The 18,214-nt window shown below is 40.7% G+C and overlaps 1 protein-coding gene across 1 annotated transcript in view; it reads right to left on the bottom strand.

Annotated features, from left to right (window-relative positions):
• The window catches only part of PPP2R2B (protein phosphatase 2 regulatory subunit Bbeta), a 267,911-nt gene that overhangs the window by 96,976 nt on the left and 152,721 nt on the right, over positions 1 to 18,214 (bottom strand). The window contains exons 2-3 of the mRNA XM_046667311.1: positions 4,961 to 5,058; positions 1,921 to 2,086 (exon numbers count right to left, since the gene is read on the bottom strand). Coding sequence (XP_046523267.1) covers positions 1,921 to 2,086; positions 4,961 to 5,058 — 264 coding nt within the window. The remainder of the gene's footprint in view (positions 1 to 1,920; positions 2,087 to 4,960; positions 5,059 to 18,214) is intronic.

Genomic DNA, 18,214 nt, shown 5'->3' with positions numbered 1-18,214 from the left:
TATCTTCATTTTCTCTTTTGTACAGTAATTCCAATTGTCTTCCATTAATTTTTGCATGTTAACCTATTTAGCTTAAGGGGAATTCTCAACCTCAATATTAGTATAAAAAAGAAAATCACATAAGAACATGGGAATTTTTCTCATCAGAGTCATTTTGAGATGCTGTTGGCATATGAAATAGCATCCCAAATGGGAAGATAATATCCTTGTTAATCAAAAAACTATTTAAAAACTCAATTAACAGAACATTATGCTATATAATTAATCTTCATTGCATTTCACTGATTTCTTTCCCATCCCACCCCCCCCACAAAGCAGTTAATAAGTCTTTGAATTTTATTGTAATAATCAATAGACTAAATTTCATAATATAAAGTAAGCTAGCTATAGAAGATAATCAGACACTTTTTCTCTGCCTGAAGTAATTAAATCAAAATCATCAGAAGTCTCTTTTCTTCTAAGTCATGTTGAATCTGAAGAACCTTTGAGTGAAACTTAAACAGCAAAACTAAGAGAAACTGAAACAAATTCATGTGGTCTGGCTTTCAAGAAATCAGGGTTGGAAAAAGTAAACAGAACAGTAAATACAATTATGAGAAAGAATTAAATGACTTGGAATCTGGAAAAACAGATGAGTGGAGATCTGGTCAGGTTGTGACAAGCTATGCTTGAATAACCCTAAACTGGCTTTTTCAGAATTGTCAGTTTTTAGATTTGTACACTGGCTTTACATTTGGGGGATTTTGGGTTCACGTGCATTAAAAACTTTGCCCCCTTTTTTCATAAGATTAAAATAAAACTCATTGTAAGAACTTAGAAAATAAAAATACTAAAAGGAACACATTTACAACTAACTCATAATGCACATTCAAAGATTAATCATGACACACCTTTGAGTGTGTTTCTTTCCAGTCTTTAAAAATATTAATATACATTTGATCACATTGTATACATAGTCCACATTTTTTTCACTTGACTTATGGACATGATCCTTTCTTTTCAAATGCTGGGGATAGGCAAAAGCAAATCCCTTGCTTCTTGATTTATATTTAAATGTATACTCTTCACGGACTCACATAGAGGATGAAATGAATCATCATTCAGCTTTTTTGCTTGGGAGAGGGTTTTAATTTTTATACACTAATCCTCTTAATTGTTATGCTATTCAATTAGCACTCTTTAGCAGATGATTTTATTCTGAATTGTTTTGAGCAGAGATGGCTTCTTTCAGCAAGGATATTAAGAACCTGTAAGGTAGATAATTCCACTGAATAAAGGCTTATAGAATTAACATGGAATTTGGCTCTCTATTCAAACCCCAACATCCTCCCTCTCTGACCTATTTAGATCAACTCCCCCAAACCAACAAGTGGTGTGAGAAGAGTAAGGAGGCAGAAAGAGAAAGAAACCATTTCTGATCAGTTCCTTGGTAGAGTGCCCGTCTCTTCTTGACCTGGGCTGCTAGCTGAGAACTTGATTGTCAGAGAGACACAGACATCTGCTTTACAAACCCCCAAATACATTCAGGGATTAATAACTTCTCTTCAGTATGCCAAACCCACAGGGACGGCATGTTGAGTTCCCTGGAATGTGTTCCCCAGAATAACATTCAGTGAATCTGAAGACAGGAAGTCACATTCCAAAAACACCTGGAAATAATTGGCATTAGTCAAAAACTGCAGATAAAGGGTCTCATATAATTCAGTCATAAATTTTGTTATTTTTAAAAAGAATAATTCTTATTTACTGAGGGCCTACTTGGTGCCAGGCACTCTGCTAGGCATCTTGAAAATATTGTTCCTAATTTTTTCAATAGCCGGCAAGGTAAAAAGGAAAACTGAGTCCAAGACAGATTTAAATATATAGTTTGGCTGACTATATTTCTGAAAACAGCAAACAGGAAAAGTCACCTCCACATACCATTAGTAGACAGAAGGAAGTAGGCTGCATTCTGCTGAGGGAGCCATCTTATTTTATTGATTTTTTCTTCTATTTCTAAACTCTTCAGGTAATCGAACTCGGGTTCATGGCTCTGGAATGTGCTGTAAACATTGTATTCACCCCTACGATGAACCTGATTTTTACTCTGTAGGAAGGAGAAAAAATGCACAAAAGATTACATCACATAAGCCAAGTGCAAAGTCACCAATTGCTATTTTTTTTGAGCAGAGTCATTAGGGGTAGGATGGGCAGGCCGTGTCAGAGTAGGATGAGGGAAGGACTATGACAGCCACAAGGTCTACTTTAGCTCAGTGGCCTCTAAACCATATGATCCTGTAACTGCGTTGGTAAATATTAGTACCTCCAATATACATATAGTTATTTATAAATTATACACACGAACTTCCACACTAATATATGGTGTACATCTTAACATATACCTAGAAATAGAAGTTAAAATAGGACATGACTTTAAAATCAATATAAATTTAAAAAATCAATATAAATAGAAGTTCTAATAGTTTCTTTCTGTACCCTAATGGACATCTCGGATACCCTTTGGAGTCAACCCATCCCATGCTGACGTCCACATATACATATATCAATCCCTTACAAAGAGTACAAAGTTGTAGCATCTGCACTTTTCATTGGTCTTTTAAAATCTGATCAGGTCCTCACAGAATTTGAGAAATGGAAATGGATAAAAGAGGCTCGGAGGTATTAAAATGACTTCCCCAAGGTCACACAGCTTCTAAGTAGCAGATCTGGGCATCAGATCTCTCCCTCCCCCTTTTCTTCCAACATGAGTAACAAAATAGATGGGAGCACAGAGCCGACATCCGCATCGTTGGGAGAACATGAGACTTTACCTCTGGCTTTCCCCTAGTTCCGATTACGCAAAGCACAAATGGCAGGAACCAAATAAATGATGAGAGAATGAAACATAAAGGAGAGGGTCTACAGAAGGGGGCAAGAGAGAGAAGAAAGGTGGAGAGGAGGAAAGAGAGAAAGAGAAGAAGAGAAAAGAGCGAAGGGCGGTTTTATTCTAGGACTTGATTACCAAGAGCTTCAAGATTCAGGCTTTGCAAACTGTATTCAAAAATTCAAATCTAGGGCTTATTAAACATTTGTCATAAAAGCATGACTCTTAATAAAAGGGTCAATTAAAAAATTTATATTTCTGGGTGGATATTGAACATCGAAACCAAAATCTCAACTTTCCGATGGATGACGGTGCTGACACCCAGGGGTTAAATATATCTGTGAGGGCACTGAGGCTCCTAGGAGCAAACTCAAGCATTGTGCCTCTTGAGAATTCATCCACAGAAGTGGGAAGCAGGCCGGACTGAGATGCTGTCATATGGCTTTGCTTCTTAAGCTTAGTTTTCATTTCAACCCCAAACCTCATCATGAAGCTAAACACTTAACTGCATATTATTATCCCGGACATTTATTTTTTATTGAACAAAACCACCCTCCTTTGGAAAATGTGTCCCCCTTCATCCTACTAATGAGTCAGGCTTCCTAAATATTTCAGTAAATTAAAATAGGTGAAACCTAGAAATAGCTAATGGAAAACGTGGAGCGGAATATTACTGGCAACATGCTGCCTTGGGTAATTTATGCTAAATAGCTCCTCTGGTTCCTCTTTATCATCACTATGAACCTAATTGGATTTTTTAAAAAATTGAAGAAGGTTTGAAGATCAGCTTTCAAAGGACTTTAAATGTTGACAACATACTTGCTACTAGCGTGCTCGTGGCAGAGAGCGCCAGTCCACCTTAACAATAAATTTATCAGAAGGTTGATTTGCTACCATCCAAATCAGACTGTCAAGTGTGTGTACTATGTGCCAGACCAATTAGCACCAGGCAGCTCTGGAAAAGCAGGAAAAATTCCAGGTCACGAAGAGCCATTAGTTCCTACTTGCCAACCACATTTTCATGTTTCCAGGGCCAACGCAATAGGCTGAGTGCCTGATTTAATGCTGAACACTTGAATTTATACAGAACCTCGAGGGATTATGATGCCCTTATAGAAATTAATTGCAAATAATGTGCAATTACCAAATATATCACCTCTAAATGAGGCTTTCCTTTTTTGAGGGGAGGTGTAACACAAATGGCTGTGAGGCACAAAGCAGGCTTGAAATTGCCAGGGAAGTCTCTTGTGCAACCTCCCTCTGCATGGGCCTCCTGCCACGCTGTGCCGGGTGCATCTCAGAGGCAGGCGGGAGCAGATGGGAGAGTTCCTAGAACACAGACTGGCCTGCTGGAAGCTCCAGGACCATGCCAGGGAGGCCAGGGAAATCAAACTGGGCCATAATTCCATTCTGACAAAACTGAAGCAGACACCAAAAAACTCAATTTATATGAAATAGAGAAACAATTCCTAGTGGAACCCAAGTCTCAGGAAGCAATGGGCTTTTTGAGATTCACTGGAAGTTAGAAGTCCTGCTCAGAATGCACACAGTATTCAGCTCCAGGGACCTGCAGGTCACCTATAGAAAAGTGTGTGCGATACGCATTGCTCAGATGTCATTTTGTGGGGTTTCACTGCCTTCAGCAGGGTGAACTATCATTTTCTTTTCTACTGACCCAAGTTATCCTTTTCAGATCTATTGGCAAAGAGCTATTTTTTTTTTCTCCTACATATACCATAACAGCACTTGAAATCAGGGGAGACTTAATTTCAATAGCTGGAGGATGAACCCCACTCCAAAAGGAGGAGTTATGCTCCACGAGCACCCATGGAATTTTGCAGGTCAGACGCGAAGTGAAGTCATTTTGAATGTGCAATGCCCAGGTTTGGAAAGATAAGGCCATGCACAGAAAAGGCTCTATTTTCAGGTGTTTTTATGAGCCAGAAGTTGGAACCGTTGATGTTAACGACTTTTTGGCAGTTTTTAGTTTGCTAGAGAAGCAGCAAGGTTAAGGGTGACACATGAGGATTAAGGAACAGTAGGAGGCCTCCCTGAAAAAGAGAAGAAAATGGGCATTTTGCATTCACTGCCACTTACCTCCTGCTCTCGTTGAAATATTACAACCCGACCCCCCTTGTCCCCTGTCGCTAGTAATTCTCCCGTGTGGTTGAATTCTACCGTAGAGATAATGTCAGCTGAAAAGAAGAAGACAAAGGCAATTTAAGTAACTGCACACTTACTTTGAAACGATAGATAATAGACACACTTTTCTGTGCATTTAAGGGCTTAGGGCTTCGTCTCTGCAGTGGAATTTACAAGGATTTTATTCTGTATTTTAAGTGCCCCTAGTAGTGGCACTCGGGAAGTAAATTTCCTAGATGCCCACACTGCACTGTGGGCTCTTGAAACATCTGGAGAGAAGAAAAGGAAAAAGCACATTCAGATCCTTTCATTTGGGGCAGGAGAAAACGAATTTCTTTATGGCTCAGGGAAATGGCAGTCTTCTTTGATAATTTCTACCCACCACAGACTCTTTGCCCACTCACAACCTTTTGCATTCCCCTTTCTTCTACACTGAGAAACTTCTCTAAACAGGTTTCAGTGGCGGCTATTCAAAGGAGGGCTGAGGACTGTGATGAAGCAGGGTGGGGATGCTTGAAACTCAGACACCAAAGATGAAGGGATGGAACACAGAGAATTCATCAGGAAAACTCTGTGAGTTGGAAATCCAAGGAAGGACCCCACAAATGCTCCAGCTTGACCCATGCTCCCTGTTTTCTGGTGAGCCCAAGAGACCCTTCCGGAAGAGCACGGCTTTATTCCAACCCCAGGAGAAGGGTGCTGAGAAAACAGGGTCAAGAGGTCAGAGAGGAGAGGGCAATTTGTACTCTGTATTTCTAAATGGAGAAAATACACAGACACCAGGAACTCAGATCACAGATAATTGCTGAAGGAATGCCAGCCTGCCAAGTCTTTCTTCAACTCTGGTTACCCCCGGAGGAACAAGGACAGGTAAATTACCTATGATTGGATTTATTAGGGCTATTTTTAGAAAAATGTCAGAGGTTAATTCCTCTGCAATTATTCCCCCGCAGGGCTCCAACAATTGCTACCAAGAGTGCAAATGAGTTAAAAAAAAAAGAAAAAAAAAAAAACTAGGCAAGGGAATTATGACTATGGCCTTTGACAGAGGAACATTCTAAAGATTATGTCCATGGGGTGAAAGCAAAAGGGAAACAGTGACGTGGAAAACTAAGGCAATTACCCCTGAATAATTCAAACCTCAAATCTTACTTTAATATCATTATTTCAGGGTTGTCTTTGTATGCCTGATTTATTCAGGTAAGTAGTGGCAAATTCTCTACTTTACATATAACTGTCCTTTTCCATATATGAAAATGCTTCTAATGGTCACTCTTTGTGCAGAGGGAAAAAGAATAAGGCATAAGCCATAGTCACTTTCAAGTTATGCAAATGCGAAAGTATAGTTCACGATTTCTTGTTTTGGCCTCTTAGATAACTGACTCCAAGGGTAGCAAATTAAAACCCTACAGGGCCACAAGGTGAAGTAGAAAGCTTGTGTCTCCTCTTAAGGGATAACTGGCTGCTCAGCTTAAGGCAACTCTGGCCATGAAATACTCTATGTGTTGCCAGACATTGTGATGTTTTTAAAAGAAGCTGGCAATCCAGATTTTTATGCAAAATCTCTTCAGTTTTATATATTTTTTTCAATGCCATGATATGTAAAAAATATAATCTTGTCTACGGGCTGAATACAGTTTGTGGGTCACCCATTTCTGACTTCTGGTCTGTAGAGGCTTCCTTCAGGAAAGGCCACCCCATTCCTTAGTGATGATCTCAATGGAAATCTCATGCATTCACTCAAGAAGACCCCTCCAAGTGGATACTACCTTTAGGAAACACAGAATAAGCTATGTGGTTACTCAGTTCCTGATGTAAGTTTAGAAGGCCCATTTCTATAACAAGGGCCCATTGAAGAGTAAGAAAGCCCAGCAAGGCTGGGAAGCCAGCCAACTCAGGTGAATTATTTGACCAGTTTCCTTTGTTATAGTTGGTGCATCTTAGCAAAGCACTCTCACGCACAGAGGAGAGTAGAAGACTGTTTAATGTTGGCTGTTGCCTCGGGAGGCCCTGGTTGAAAGCACTCGAGTGCTAGGATACACTTCTAACATCAGCTACTGCTTCTGGCTTTTCAATGAGTGCTTAGCAATACGGTCATTCATGAAGCTTCCTGACTTGAGTAGAACCTAAAGCAGATGTGGCTGTTTCTTTTCACTTTCAGGCTTCCGTCAGGTACTAAGGAACAAGTCAAAGCTCTCAAACTGCTCAAGACACAAATGCCTTCCAGAGAGAAAGAGGAGTGGGAGCAATGAGTGGGTGGTGGGTAGGCCAGGCCTGGGCGTTAACAGCTCCATGCTCATGTCTTTAGGGCTAAGATTCTGGTTAAGGGCAGTTTACACCCTTCCACTCGGCAGCGATGTTAACACAGACCGTAGGTTCTAGGTGGGCTCCTGGGTGCGTGCATCGAGAACCAAAAGATGGGCCTTCCTTTTGGTGAAGTTGAGTATCAGGAGGAAGAGTTAAGTAGTATTTTCCAAGGGCAGCCTCTGGGTCAGTTTCCAAGAAAATGTTACTCTAAGGGAAACAAAACTCACTCCCCCAGGGATGACATTCACACTGTCTTTTTTGCCCAACTCTCTGTGTAAACGTCTTCCTTCTCCCTTTAAGATCCACACAGGTCAAACAAGGTAGGATTCAAGCTCAAGACTAAGCCACGTGATCCAAGCCAATATTATCAGAACTCTGCATTATGGGATATCAAATATCATCCCAGCTAATAAAAATGTCCCCTTTGTTTTCCAAAGGTTATCATTATTTGTGCTACGTCTCCCTTAAGAATCTTGTAAGAGAAAGGGTGATGGGCATGGCAGGATTCTCAAATTCCTCAGTCCACCTGCCAAGACCTTACGATTATTTTAATCCTGCCAGCCAGCTGGTCTGTATATTAGGTTGTTTGTATGTAGCTACTGTCTACGGCCCTTCAGAGCACATGCATTGCAGCTCACATTAATACCTGTTTTGAACTTTCATGTTTCCTGACTCATTTATCATTACTAAGCCAGTAGGTGTAGCCACAATACTTTACCGCCCCATCCATCTCTGCAAATCTTCATCTATGACTGTTTAATAATTGATGCGAAACTCATGAATCGCCCCACATTCCAATAGCAAGATGCTGAAAGTTCTGATACAAGTACTCTTGTGTTTACAACATGCTTTTGGTAGAGCAGGTGAAACTAGGAAACCGCGCTGCTCAAGACAAAATAACTCTTGTTGAATATAGAACAGGATCTGGCAGTAACAATAAACCAGCAAACTTAGAGATAACTTCATCTGAAATCACGGTCAACAGAAATCAGTTCATCAAGTTCAACATGACTGTCGCCTTAAAATGACAACTCATTTTATTCAATGCCCGGCCAATTCACGCTGTTATGCAAAAAGCTATCAACTTAAACAAAGTGCACATTTTTGACTAAAATAAAAAAAAGAAGCCAAAAACAGTTATAGAGGTCAAATCTAGTTAATGTAACTTTTTAAGGAAAGCTTGGGAGGCATGACGTTTGCTCTGCTCCACATCTGTTTGTGCCAATTTAATTTCCACAAGATGGTGGCCTGGTAACCCCATTTCTAGTTCAACAGCCACTGCAAAGACTGAGTTTTTCGTTTTTAAAACCAATCTCAGCCTTCAACAAAGGTACCAGACTAGTAATTTCATACACAAAGTCTCCATTTACCTGCATAATAGAACTCGACTTGGCAATTATATTCATGTGACTGTGAGGCTCAAGAAATGGAGGGATCCCCTAGTTCACGCCCTCATCTCCCACAGCACCATGCTAGGCTGGAGTCTATGCAATGCCAGCACACTGGGCTGAGTGTAATTATCAGGCCGTGTACAATTCAAACAGGAGCGTAACTGTCTGGATAAAATGAGGGCTCAGTTTAGACTTAGAGAGGACCTAAATCCAAACCCTCTGATGGGACAAGATCTTACCGACCAGGTCAGTGGCGCTGGACTCTCAGCATCCATCTTAGCGACTGAAATAAGCCTATTAAATGTTTTCTCTTTCGCCTAAGAAACATATTGTAGATAATACTATAAAGTCATTTACCCTACTTGGAGCAGCTGACTAGTTCTGCCCACTCAATCCTTGGCTTTCTCCCTGATGATCAGGTTGGATCTAGGCACAGTTTTCTGTTTCTTCAGCTAAGGACAAGGACATCAGCAAGGATAGGAAATAGGTTTCAGAGCGATGACAATGGTAGAATGGTGGTACTTGCCAGAAAGTTTGTACTGAGAAGGATTTTGGAGGTCACTTCCAGTGGAAGTGCTGAGATGAACTGGCAATGTGTCCCCCAGCGGGGAGGCAGCACACGTGTCCTGTGTCATCACTGCACAAGGGCTTCCAGCTCCACCAGCAATGACTTTGTGGATCATTAAACAAACAGGAGATTCTCAGGCTTCCCAGTGGGAATTAAAATGACTCCTTCCATCTACATAAAACTGCGGACTCCTTGCATTCTGGTTCACAGTCCAAAGTCAGCATCCATTTTCTCAGATAAGGTTTTCTCTGGTAAATTTTGATAACTAAAATAGTGTGTTGGAGTGCATTTTCTACCAAAATAGGGGGAGAAAAAGAAGTCTGGGCATGGCCAAACAAGATATGCCCAAATACTGCTACTGGGACTATGATACAAAGGCCTTGAAAAGATGTTAATAAATTGTAAAATTTTCAAAAGAATCAGGCAATAAAACAGTATGTGTCAAATGACTGCAATTTTGTTACAGTATTTTCATTTTAAAATATCTTTTTAAACCGGTAAAGCAATATACTCTTACTAAAACTTGCATTAATACCAAGATGGTGCTTAAAATATAAAATGAAATCACCCTCAAAGATAATAGTTAACTTCTATAAATACAAACACACAAATATTCACAGGAAAAAGTCTGTCAGGGAGTATCCAAAATGATATTGTTTTAGTGTAGGATGTGGATGATTTAATTTTTCTTATAGTCTTTTTCCAATTTTTCAGTATTTTCTAATTTTTTTTACCATGACCATAAATACTTGAACAACTTTTAAGCTGTAAACAATTTTAATTGGTTCTCAAACTGTATAAAAGATTTTAGCACTTATCTCAGTAACTTTTTAGACTTTTAAAAAAATTTATTTTTTAGGGGCCAGTTCGGTGGCACAGCGGTTAAGTTTGCACGTTCTGCTTCAGCGGCCCACGGCTCGCCGGTTTGGATCCCGGGTGCAGACCTATGTACCGCTTGGCAAGCCATGCTGAGGCAGGTGTCCCACATATAAAGTAGAGGAAGATGGGCACGGATGTTAGCTCAGGGCCCGTCTTCCTCAGCAAAAAGAGGAGGATTGGCAGTAGATGTTAGCTCAGGGCTAATCTTCCTCAAAGAAAAAAAAAAGAAGAAGAAGAAGAAGAAGAAAAATTTATTTTTTAATTCCCATATAGTAAAATTCACTTTTTATGGTATATAGTTTTATGGGTTTGGACAAATGCATGTAGATGTGTATCCACCACCACCATCATGATAGAGAACGGTTTCATCACCCCCAAAAAGTTCCTTCATGTTACCCCTTTGCAGTGAACAATTTTTCAAAAAGGAGTAAAACTATGGGAATAAAATGAGCTGACAGGTATGTAAGAGCTCCCAAAAGTTGAAAATGCCGTGCAAACACAGAGGCTTAATACTGCTGGTTTCTATAGAGACCAACTCCATGGCTCACCTCAGTTTGGAGCCAATGATCATTTTCTCACTACTCAGAATCAAAGGCTTTTTGTGTGTGTGTGAGGAAGAGTGGCCCCGAGCTAACATCTGCACCCATCTTCCTCTATTTTGTATGTGGGACGCCTGCCACAGCATGGCTTGATGGGCGGTGCATAGGTCTGTGCCCGGATCCGAACCTGTGAATCCCGGGCCACCGAAGCATAGTGCACAAACCCAACCACTACATCACTGGGCTGGCTGGAGATTTTATTATTTAATCTTACTGTTTAGATATCATGAATACAGTAGTCCCCCCTCTCCTGCGGGGAATACATTCCAGGACCCTCAGTGGATGCCTGAAACCACAGATAGTACCGAATTCTATATAACTATGCTTTTTCCTATACATACATAGCTATGATAAAGTTTAATTTATAAATTAGGCACAGTAAGAGATTAATGACAATAACTAATAATAAAATAGATCAATTATAACAATATACTGTGATAAAAGTTACCCTAGATCTTATCAACCTCAGCATGCAATTTTTTTTCTTAATTCGAGAACTTTCACCTTTTAACTTAAAGGAATCAATCTAAGGCTTCTCTTTGGCATATCTAAATTGCCAGCATCACTATTCTTATGCTTTGGGGCCATTATTAAGTAAAATAAGGGTGACTTGAACACAAGCAACATGATACTCCCATAATCGATCTGATAGAGCTGATTACTAAGTAACTAACAGTCAGGCAGCGTGTACAGCATGGATACAGTGGACAAAGGAATGATTCACGTCTGGGCTGGACAGAGTGGAACAGTGCAAGATTTCATGAGGCGATTCAGAATGGTGGCAATTTAAAACTTATGAATTGTTTATTTCTGGACTTTTCCATTTAATATTTTTAGACCGCGGTTGACCGCAGGTAACTGAAAGCACAGAAAGCTAAATCGCGGATAAAGGGGGACACTAAATTGTATTTAGAATTCTGTGTTTAGAGTGGTAGGAAACTCAATTCGTCAGCATACTTTTGTTAACCTGCATTGCAAACTAGGTTTACGCATGATGTTTTCCACCCTTTAATGCAAAGTTCCCTTTGTCTTTAAATGGGACTATGTTTGAGTCCTTGGTTCAATAGTATTAACTTCTTAACTTGACATGATTTCTCACATTCCTTTAGCTTGGTCCTAGTGACAGAAGTAGTAAATATAAAGTTCTGAGTAGTGATAACAAATGGATCTAATCTTACTTACCAATTTTAATCTACTGGCAGAAGCTGCCTGTTGAGAAGCATTCTAAGGTCATAGCTGGGCTTGGTGGGACAGTGTTATGATCAACTAGTCATGTCTGGCATGGGCATGGACATGGAAAGAGGCAGCAAATATGCCACCTGCTTGGTCTCCTGACCCACTGTGTATAACAGACACTTCCTGTCTAATTCAGACTTGATTCCTTTCTCATCTGGCCAGTGTCTGGTAATTAGATACTGAATCCTTTTCCTTTCATTTGAATATAATTAATTCTGTACATACTAGTTTTAACTTCAACCTGGTGCTGGTATTTGTCTTATAGGAAAGAATCCAGGTGGAAGGGTCCAACAGCCCCAATTTCCCAGGTCTTATCACAACTGCTGTTTCCTATTTAACCACAAGCACAGTGCTGGGAAATGGGCACTGTTTAAATGCTAGTCTGTCCCAAGTTCATTAAGGGCAGGTGATGTGTTGTGACAGACACTCTTGGTAGGCTCCTCCCACCCAGTGCCTTTCTTCCTTGCCTGCCTCCCATTGTAGAGGCTGAAAAACCAGATACTTGCTCCCCAGCCTCCCTTGTGGTTAGCAGCGGCCACATGACCCAGATCTGGCCAAGGTGGGCATACAGGAAAATCTGCTGGGGGCCAGAGGTAGATCTTCTGGGAAAGATTTTTCTTCCCTGAATAAAAGGAAGGAAGGAAGTGAGGGGAGGCCTTGTGGCTGCACTGACTACTTCTTGCTTCCTGCCTTTGTATGTGGTTATATGTGGCCATGATATGTGGAGCTGTGGCAGCCATCATTGACCATGAGGTGACAAGCCTAAGAACTTTAAAAAAACTGAGAGTCTGGGGCCAGCCCGGTGGTGCAGCGGTTAATTTCACACATTCCGCTTCTCAGAGGCCCAGGGTTTGTCGGTTCGATCCCGGGTGGAGACATGGCACTGCTTGGCAGAAAGCCATGCTGTGGTAGGCGTCCCATGTATAAAGTAGAGGAAGATGGGCATGGATGCTAGCTCAGGGCCAGTCTTCCTCAGCGAAAAGAGGAGGATTGGCAGTAGTTAGCTCAGGGCTAATCTTCCTCAAACAAAAATCCAAGAGGCTGAGTATGACAGATAGAAGAATGGCAAAACATCCTTGATGACATCATTGAATTGCAAAACCCACCTTAGGGACAGTCTAAGTCTGGACTTGTTAGACAATAGATACTCTATGGTTGAAGCCCCTGCTAGAAAGATTTTCTGTTCTTTGCATCTTAATGCATGCTAATAGACATGTCTTTCCATCTTTGTTTTCCTCATAGCACTTTGCACAGGGCCAGATTATTAATGCATGTTGAACTGGAAAAAAATGGTCCCTCGTCCTGCAACCTCCACACACAAACTCTCACATGCACATTTTCATTTCACTCTACCACACAACCAGTTTTCTTTCATACTTGCTTAGTTCCCAGTATTGAGGTGGTTTGTTTTTACCCCTCCCCCTATGTGAAAATGGCACAATGCTTTCCGATCATCCAAATAAGAAAGCAGCTTACTGGGATAGAATGCCTGTCCTCAATTTATCACGGTGGCCATCACAAAATTATGACTTCAAAGGGACCTAGCCGTGCACTCCTTAGGCGTCAAGTTCTCCTTGCGAATGTGCAGGAAACCCACCGTGTTTGCTGAACTATGAAAATCCAGATGGTAGGAAGCAGGTGAGTAATGATTGCCATGCTGTTTCCATTCAAATGCACACAGCTTCCCCATGTTGACCAAATCCCCAGCACTAACCAGGTTTGAGACAACCCAGACACGTGGGTTGATGGACATTGCCTTTAATTCAAAACAAGTTCCTGCAATATAGAAGCTAGAAGAGAGAATTTCCCTGTAGTTGGAACAAAACTTGCCTAAAGGGCAAAGGAGTTTTAAAAATCATAAGTCCTCTAAGTACAGAAAAATCCAGTGGGAAATTGGTAGCAGTCCAGACTTGCCTACAAGCCTGTGTGGATTACAGTGGAATCTGCTCTCAAGGTGTCTACCATCTGTCACCCCCTCGTTCAGAAAGCAGAGGAGTAATTAACTGCTCAGGCGATGCAAACTCTGTCAATCATTCAGATCTATTATCTACACAATATGGACATCTACCAGTGACCCCACAGGCAGTGAGACTCCAGGTCCAAAATGAGAACGCTCATCACGTTTGCTGGAGCATAGGAGCTATCAGGCAGGCGGCGCGCCACCAAAACACACTTCACATGGAGTCTGTTTGGCACATCTTTGGTCAAAAATTCTGCTGTGTCAGATACTCTGAAGTCAGTAAGACATGGCACCTGTCTTGTGGGAGCTAAAATTCCCCGTGTTTGTGGGTTGGCTCTAACATCACTTCTTTAGGGAAGCCTTGTATGACCTCCCCACACCAACAGAGCTCCCTTTATTATGCAGCCTCATTGCTCCCCACGCTTCTCCTCCACCACAGTGATCACCAACAGCACTTATCACAATGGTAAAAGAATCATTTTAAATGCCTTTCTCTGTCTCTGAATTGTAAATTCCATGAGGAACGTGTTCATCATTGAACCCTCAGTGCCCAGCTGAGTGTCTTAACATATAACAGATGCGTCTTAATTTTTTTCTTTAATCCATCACTCAAAGAGAGCCAACACAGTGATCATGGAAACAGGGTATCAATAAACAAAATATTTATGCTAAATGAATGTAAGAAACATTTGTTAAGGGGTGTGAGGCAAGGGGAAGCTCATATTTGGAATAGTATTTTAGGACTTTAGAACCAGACAGATTGATCAGTAAAGGACAGATTTCATCCTAAAAAGCCTTCATGGCATTGGCAAGGGATTAAGGGTCTTGTGAATCACAGAAAGAGAAAAGAGCAGATGGGTTGATGAAAAGAAGGTACTGGAATAGGGTGCTCTTTGGGAGAGGGCGTGCAGGTGGCAATGAGACAATCCAAAGTGTATTTTGAGCAAAAGTCTGAGATGCAAGGAATCTATTTAGTGAACATCTATTATGTGCAGTCACTGGGCTGTGTGCCAGGGATATGCTAATAAACAAAACACAACTGGTCTTTACCTTCAAGGAGCTTTCAATCTAGAGGACTGGGAAGTAGTGGTCGACTGGGATATAGTAAAAAATGTTGGCGAAGAGCTTATTCAAAGACTCTATGATGGAAGTCTTTGAGCCACAGAATAAGAACCCAAGTTTTGACCTAGAGATCAATGGAAGCCACTAAATTGAAGTAACTCATATTTCATTCATATCCCTGCATTTCAAAATCTCTTGTATTTCTCTAAAGGACAACTTGAACACTAAACGCAATATGTTCCTTTGCTAAACTCTAGATGGGCACAAAGAAATGAATGAAGACTACAATAGGAAAGGATTTGGATTTTTCCTCCTAAAACATGAGGTTTCTATGTCAAACAAAATAAAGATGCTGCTAACAGTTCACAAGGTATTATGCTATGATGGTTTTTCAATGGTCTTGGGAAAAAGGTGGAAAGTGTTAGAACCAAATGTGCCATTTACAATTCTGTGAATCACTTAGTATTTATCTCTCTGTGTCTCTCTTCCTCTTTCCCCCCTTCCTTCCATCTCTCCCCTCTCCCATTTTTCTCTCTTTTTGGCTTGGAATTGTGTTGTTTTGAAGAATATTATAAAGTATTAATCTCTTTTGGATAATGTGCATATTTTAAAGCAATGAATACAATACACATAGTAGGTAAACAATAAAAGATAGAATGAGTAAACTAGTGTTGACCTTCATCATCAGCATGACCCAACCTTTAACAAATATTCATCAGACAAAAGCACTATAATACATCCTTACTGCTTTTTTCTATCCACTGAAAACTGGGTATTTAGAAAATCCATTATATTTGAATTTTCTGTTCATGTAGCAGTTGGAGACACCAATAAATAATATAAAATGTAGAAAAATATGAAAAACTAAATGTTAATAGATTCATTCCTAGTTCCATTTATTCAGTCAGCATTCATTGAGCACACCTACAACTGTCAAACACTATTCCAGGTATTGGATATATATGAATTAGTAAAACAGATAAAATATCTGTCCTTATGGTACTTATATCATACTTGTGGAGAAAAGACAATAATCAATGAACATAATAAATTACATCATGCATTATGTACATGGGGAAATAAATATAGCTGAGGAAGGGAGATTAAGAGTGCTGGAACTAGAAAGGAGGCTCAGATTTTAAATAGAGCGATTGTGACAGGCCTCCCTGAGCAGACTTGCAGGAGGTTAGGGAGATTCACTATGTTGGTATCTACAGGAAGAGCACGCTACACAGAGGGAACAGATGGCGGGAAGACCCTAAGAGACAAACATGCCTGTGTCGGAAGACCAGAATAGCTGGAGCAGTACAAACAAGAGGAAAATGAAGGAAGAGGAATGGGAGGTCTTGTAGATAATGTAGAGTCTTGTAGATCATAGCAAGCACTTGGCTTTCACTAAAACTGAAACGGGCACAACGGTGTGAATGCACTCAATACCACTGAACTGGACACTTAAAAAGGGCTAAAATGGTAAATTCTGTGTTATGTACAATTTTACCACAATTTTAAAAAGTGAGAAAAAAATGAAGTGGAAGGTTGTTGGAGGGTATTAAATAGAAGAGTGATATAGTCTGACATTTTATAAGTATCAATCTGGCTGTAGTGTTAGGAATAGACGGTAGAGGGCTGCGGTGGAATCAGGTAGTGTCCTGAGCTAATCCAGGTGAGAGATGAGGGTGGCTCAGATCAAGGCGCGGGCAGTGGAGGTGGAGAGAAGGGGTCAGGTTCTGAACACATATTGAGAGTTGATCCGACAAGATTTGCTAACAGATTGGGTATGAGGCATGAAAGAGGAATCAAGGATGAGTCTAAGGTTTTTGCCTTCAGCAACTGGCATGATGGAGCTGCCATCACTGAGATTGGAAGTTTGTGGGTGAAGCAGGCTTTTTTGGGGAAGATGAGACATTCAGTTTAGGCATGTGAAGTATGAGAGCTCTGTAAGTAAAGATGTTGAGTAGATAATTGGAAATGAGAGTTTGGAGTTCAGGACAGGCATTTGAGTTGGTGATATAAATTTGGGAATTATTAGCATTTCAGATAGTATTTAAAGACAGGAGGCTAGACAAGATCTCAGGGAGTGAGAGTATTAAAAGAAGAGAGGGGGACCAAGAGCTGAACCTGGAGCACTCCAAAATCTAGAAGGTTGGGAGAAGAAGAACCAGGAAAACCACCAAGGAGGAACAGCCAGTGAGACAGGAGGAAAAGAAAGAAAGCTTAGCATCCTGGATGCCATGTGAAGTGCAGAGGACAGAGTGGTCTATCATGTCAAACACTGCTGAGAGGCAAGGTGAAAGGCTTCAGCTGACCTTTGGATTTAAACCATGGAAGTCACTTTTGACTTTGACAAGTACCCTTTCTGTGGAACAGTCGGGGTAAAACAACTGGAGTGGGTTTCAGAGTAAATGGGAGGAGAAGAATTAGAGACAGTGACTATAGACAATCCTTTCATGGAATTTTGCTGCAAAGAGTAGCAAAGAAATGAGGTGGAAGATGATAAGGGCAGCTGGATCAAGAGACTGTATTTATAATATCATAGAAACAATGGCATACGTATATGCTGATGAGAAAGTTTCGATAGCCAGGGAAAAATTAATGGTGAAGAAGAAAGAGGGTGGAATTGATGAATGAATAAATAAATGAATACACAGCAGCTAGGACTGGTCCACCACTAACAACTAAAATAAAATCTGCACAAGGGCTGGCCTGGTGGTGTAGTGGTTAAGTTTGCCTGCTCCGCTTTGGCGGCCCGGGGTTTGTGGGTTCAGATCCCGGGCATGGACCTACATACCACTCATCAAGCCATGCTGTGGCAGCATCCCACAAACAAAATAGAGGAACATTGGCACAGATGTTAGCTCAAGGACAATCTTCCTCAAGCAAAAAGAGGAAGATTGGGAACAGATGTTAGCTCAGGACAAATCTTCCTCACCAAAAAATAAATAAAAATAAAATAAAATAAAATCTGCACAGGTTCAATTCCTACCTGCAGCCAAAAGAAGCATAGAAAGAAAAATGCTATTGAAACCCTATCTTCATATCAGGTTTAACAGGATTCTTAAAACATTTAGTATCTTACGAGTTTCTCCCATAAATCAACATTTCAGAGATCCATGTCATCACTATGAATGAAAATAACCTCTCAGTTTTTGTTTCTTCCTCCCTTCCCTCCTCTTCTTCCTCTCTCTCCTCTTTCCCTTCCCTTTTTCT

Source organism: Equus quagga, chromosome 7 (genome assembly GCF_021613505.1).
Source record: "Equus quagga isolate Etosha38 chromosome 7, UCLA_HA_Equagga_1.0, whole genome shotgun sequence".
Lineage (NCBI taxonomy): Eukaryota > Metazoa > Chordata > Mammalia > Perissodactyla > Equidae > Equus > Equus quagga.
Note: the sequence above shows the minus strand (reverse complement) of the source record. Positions and strands in the feature narration are given on the sequence as shown.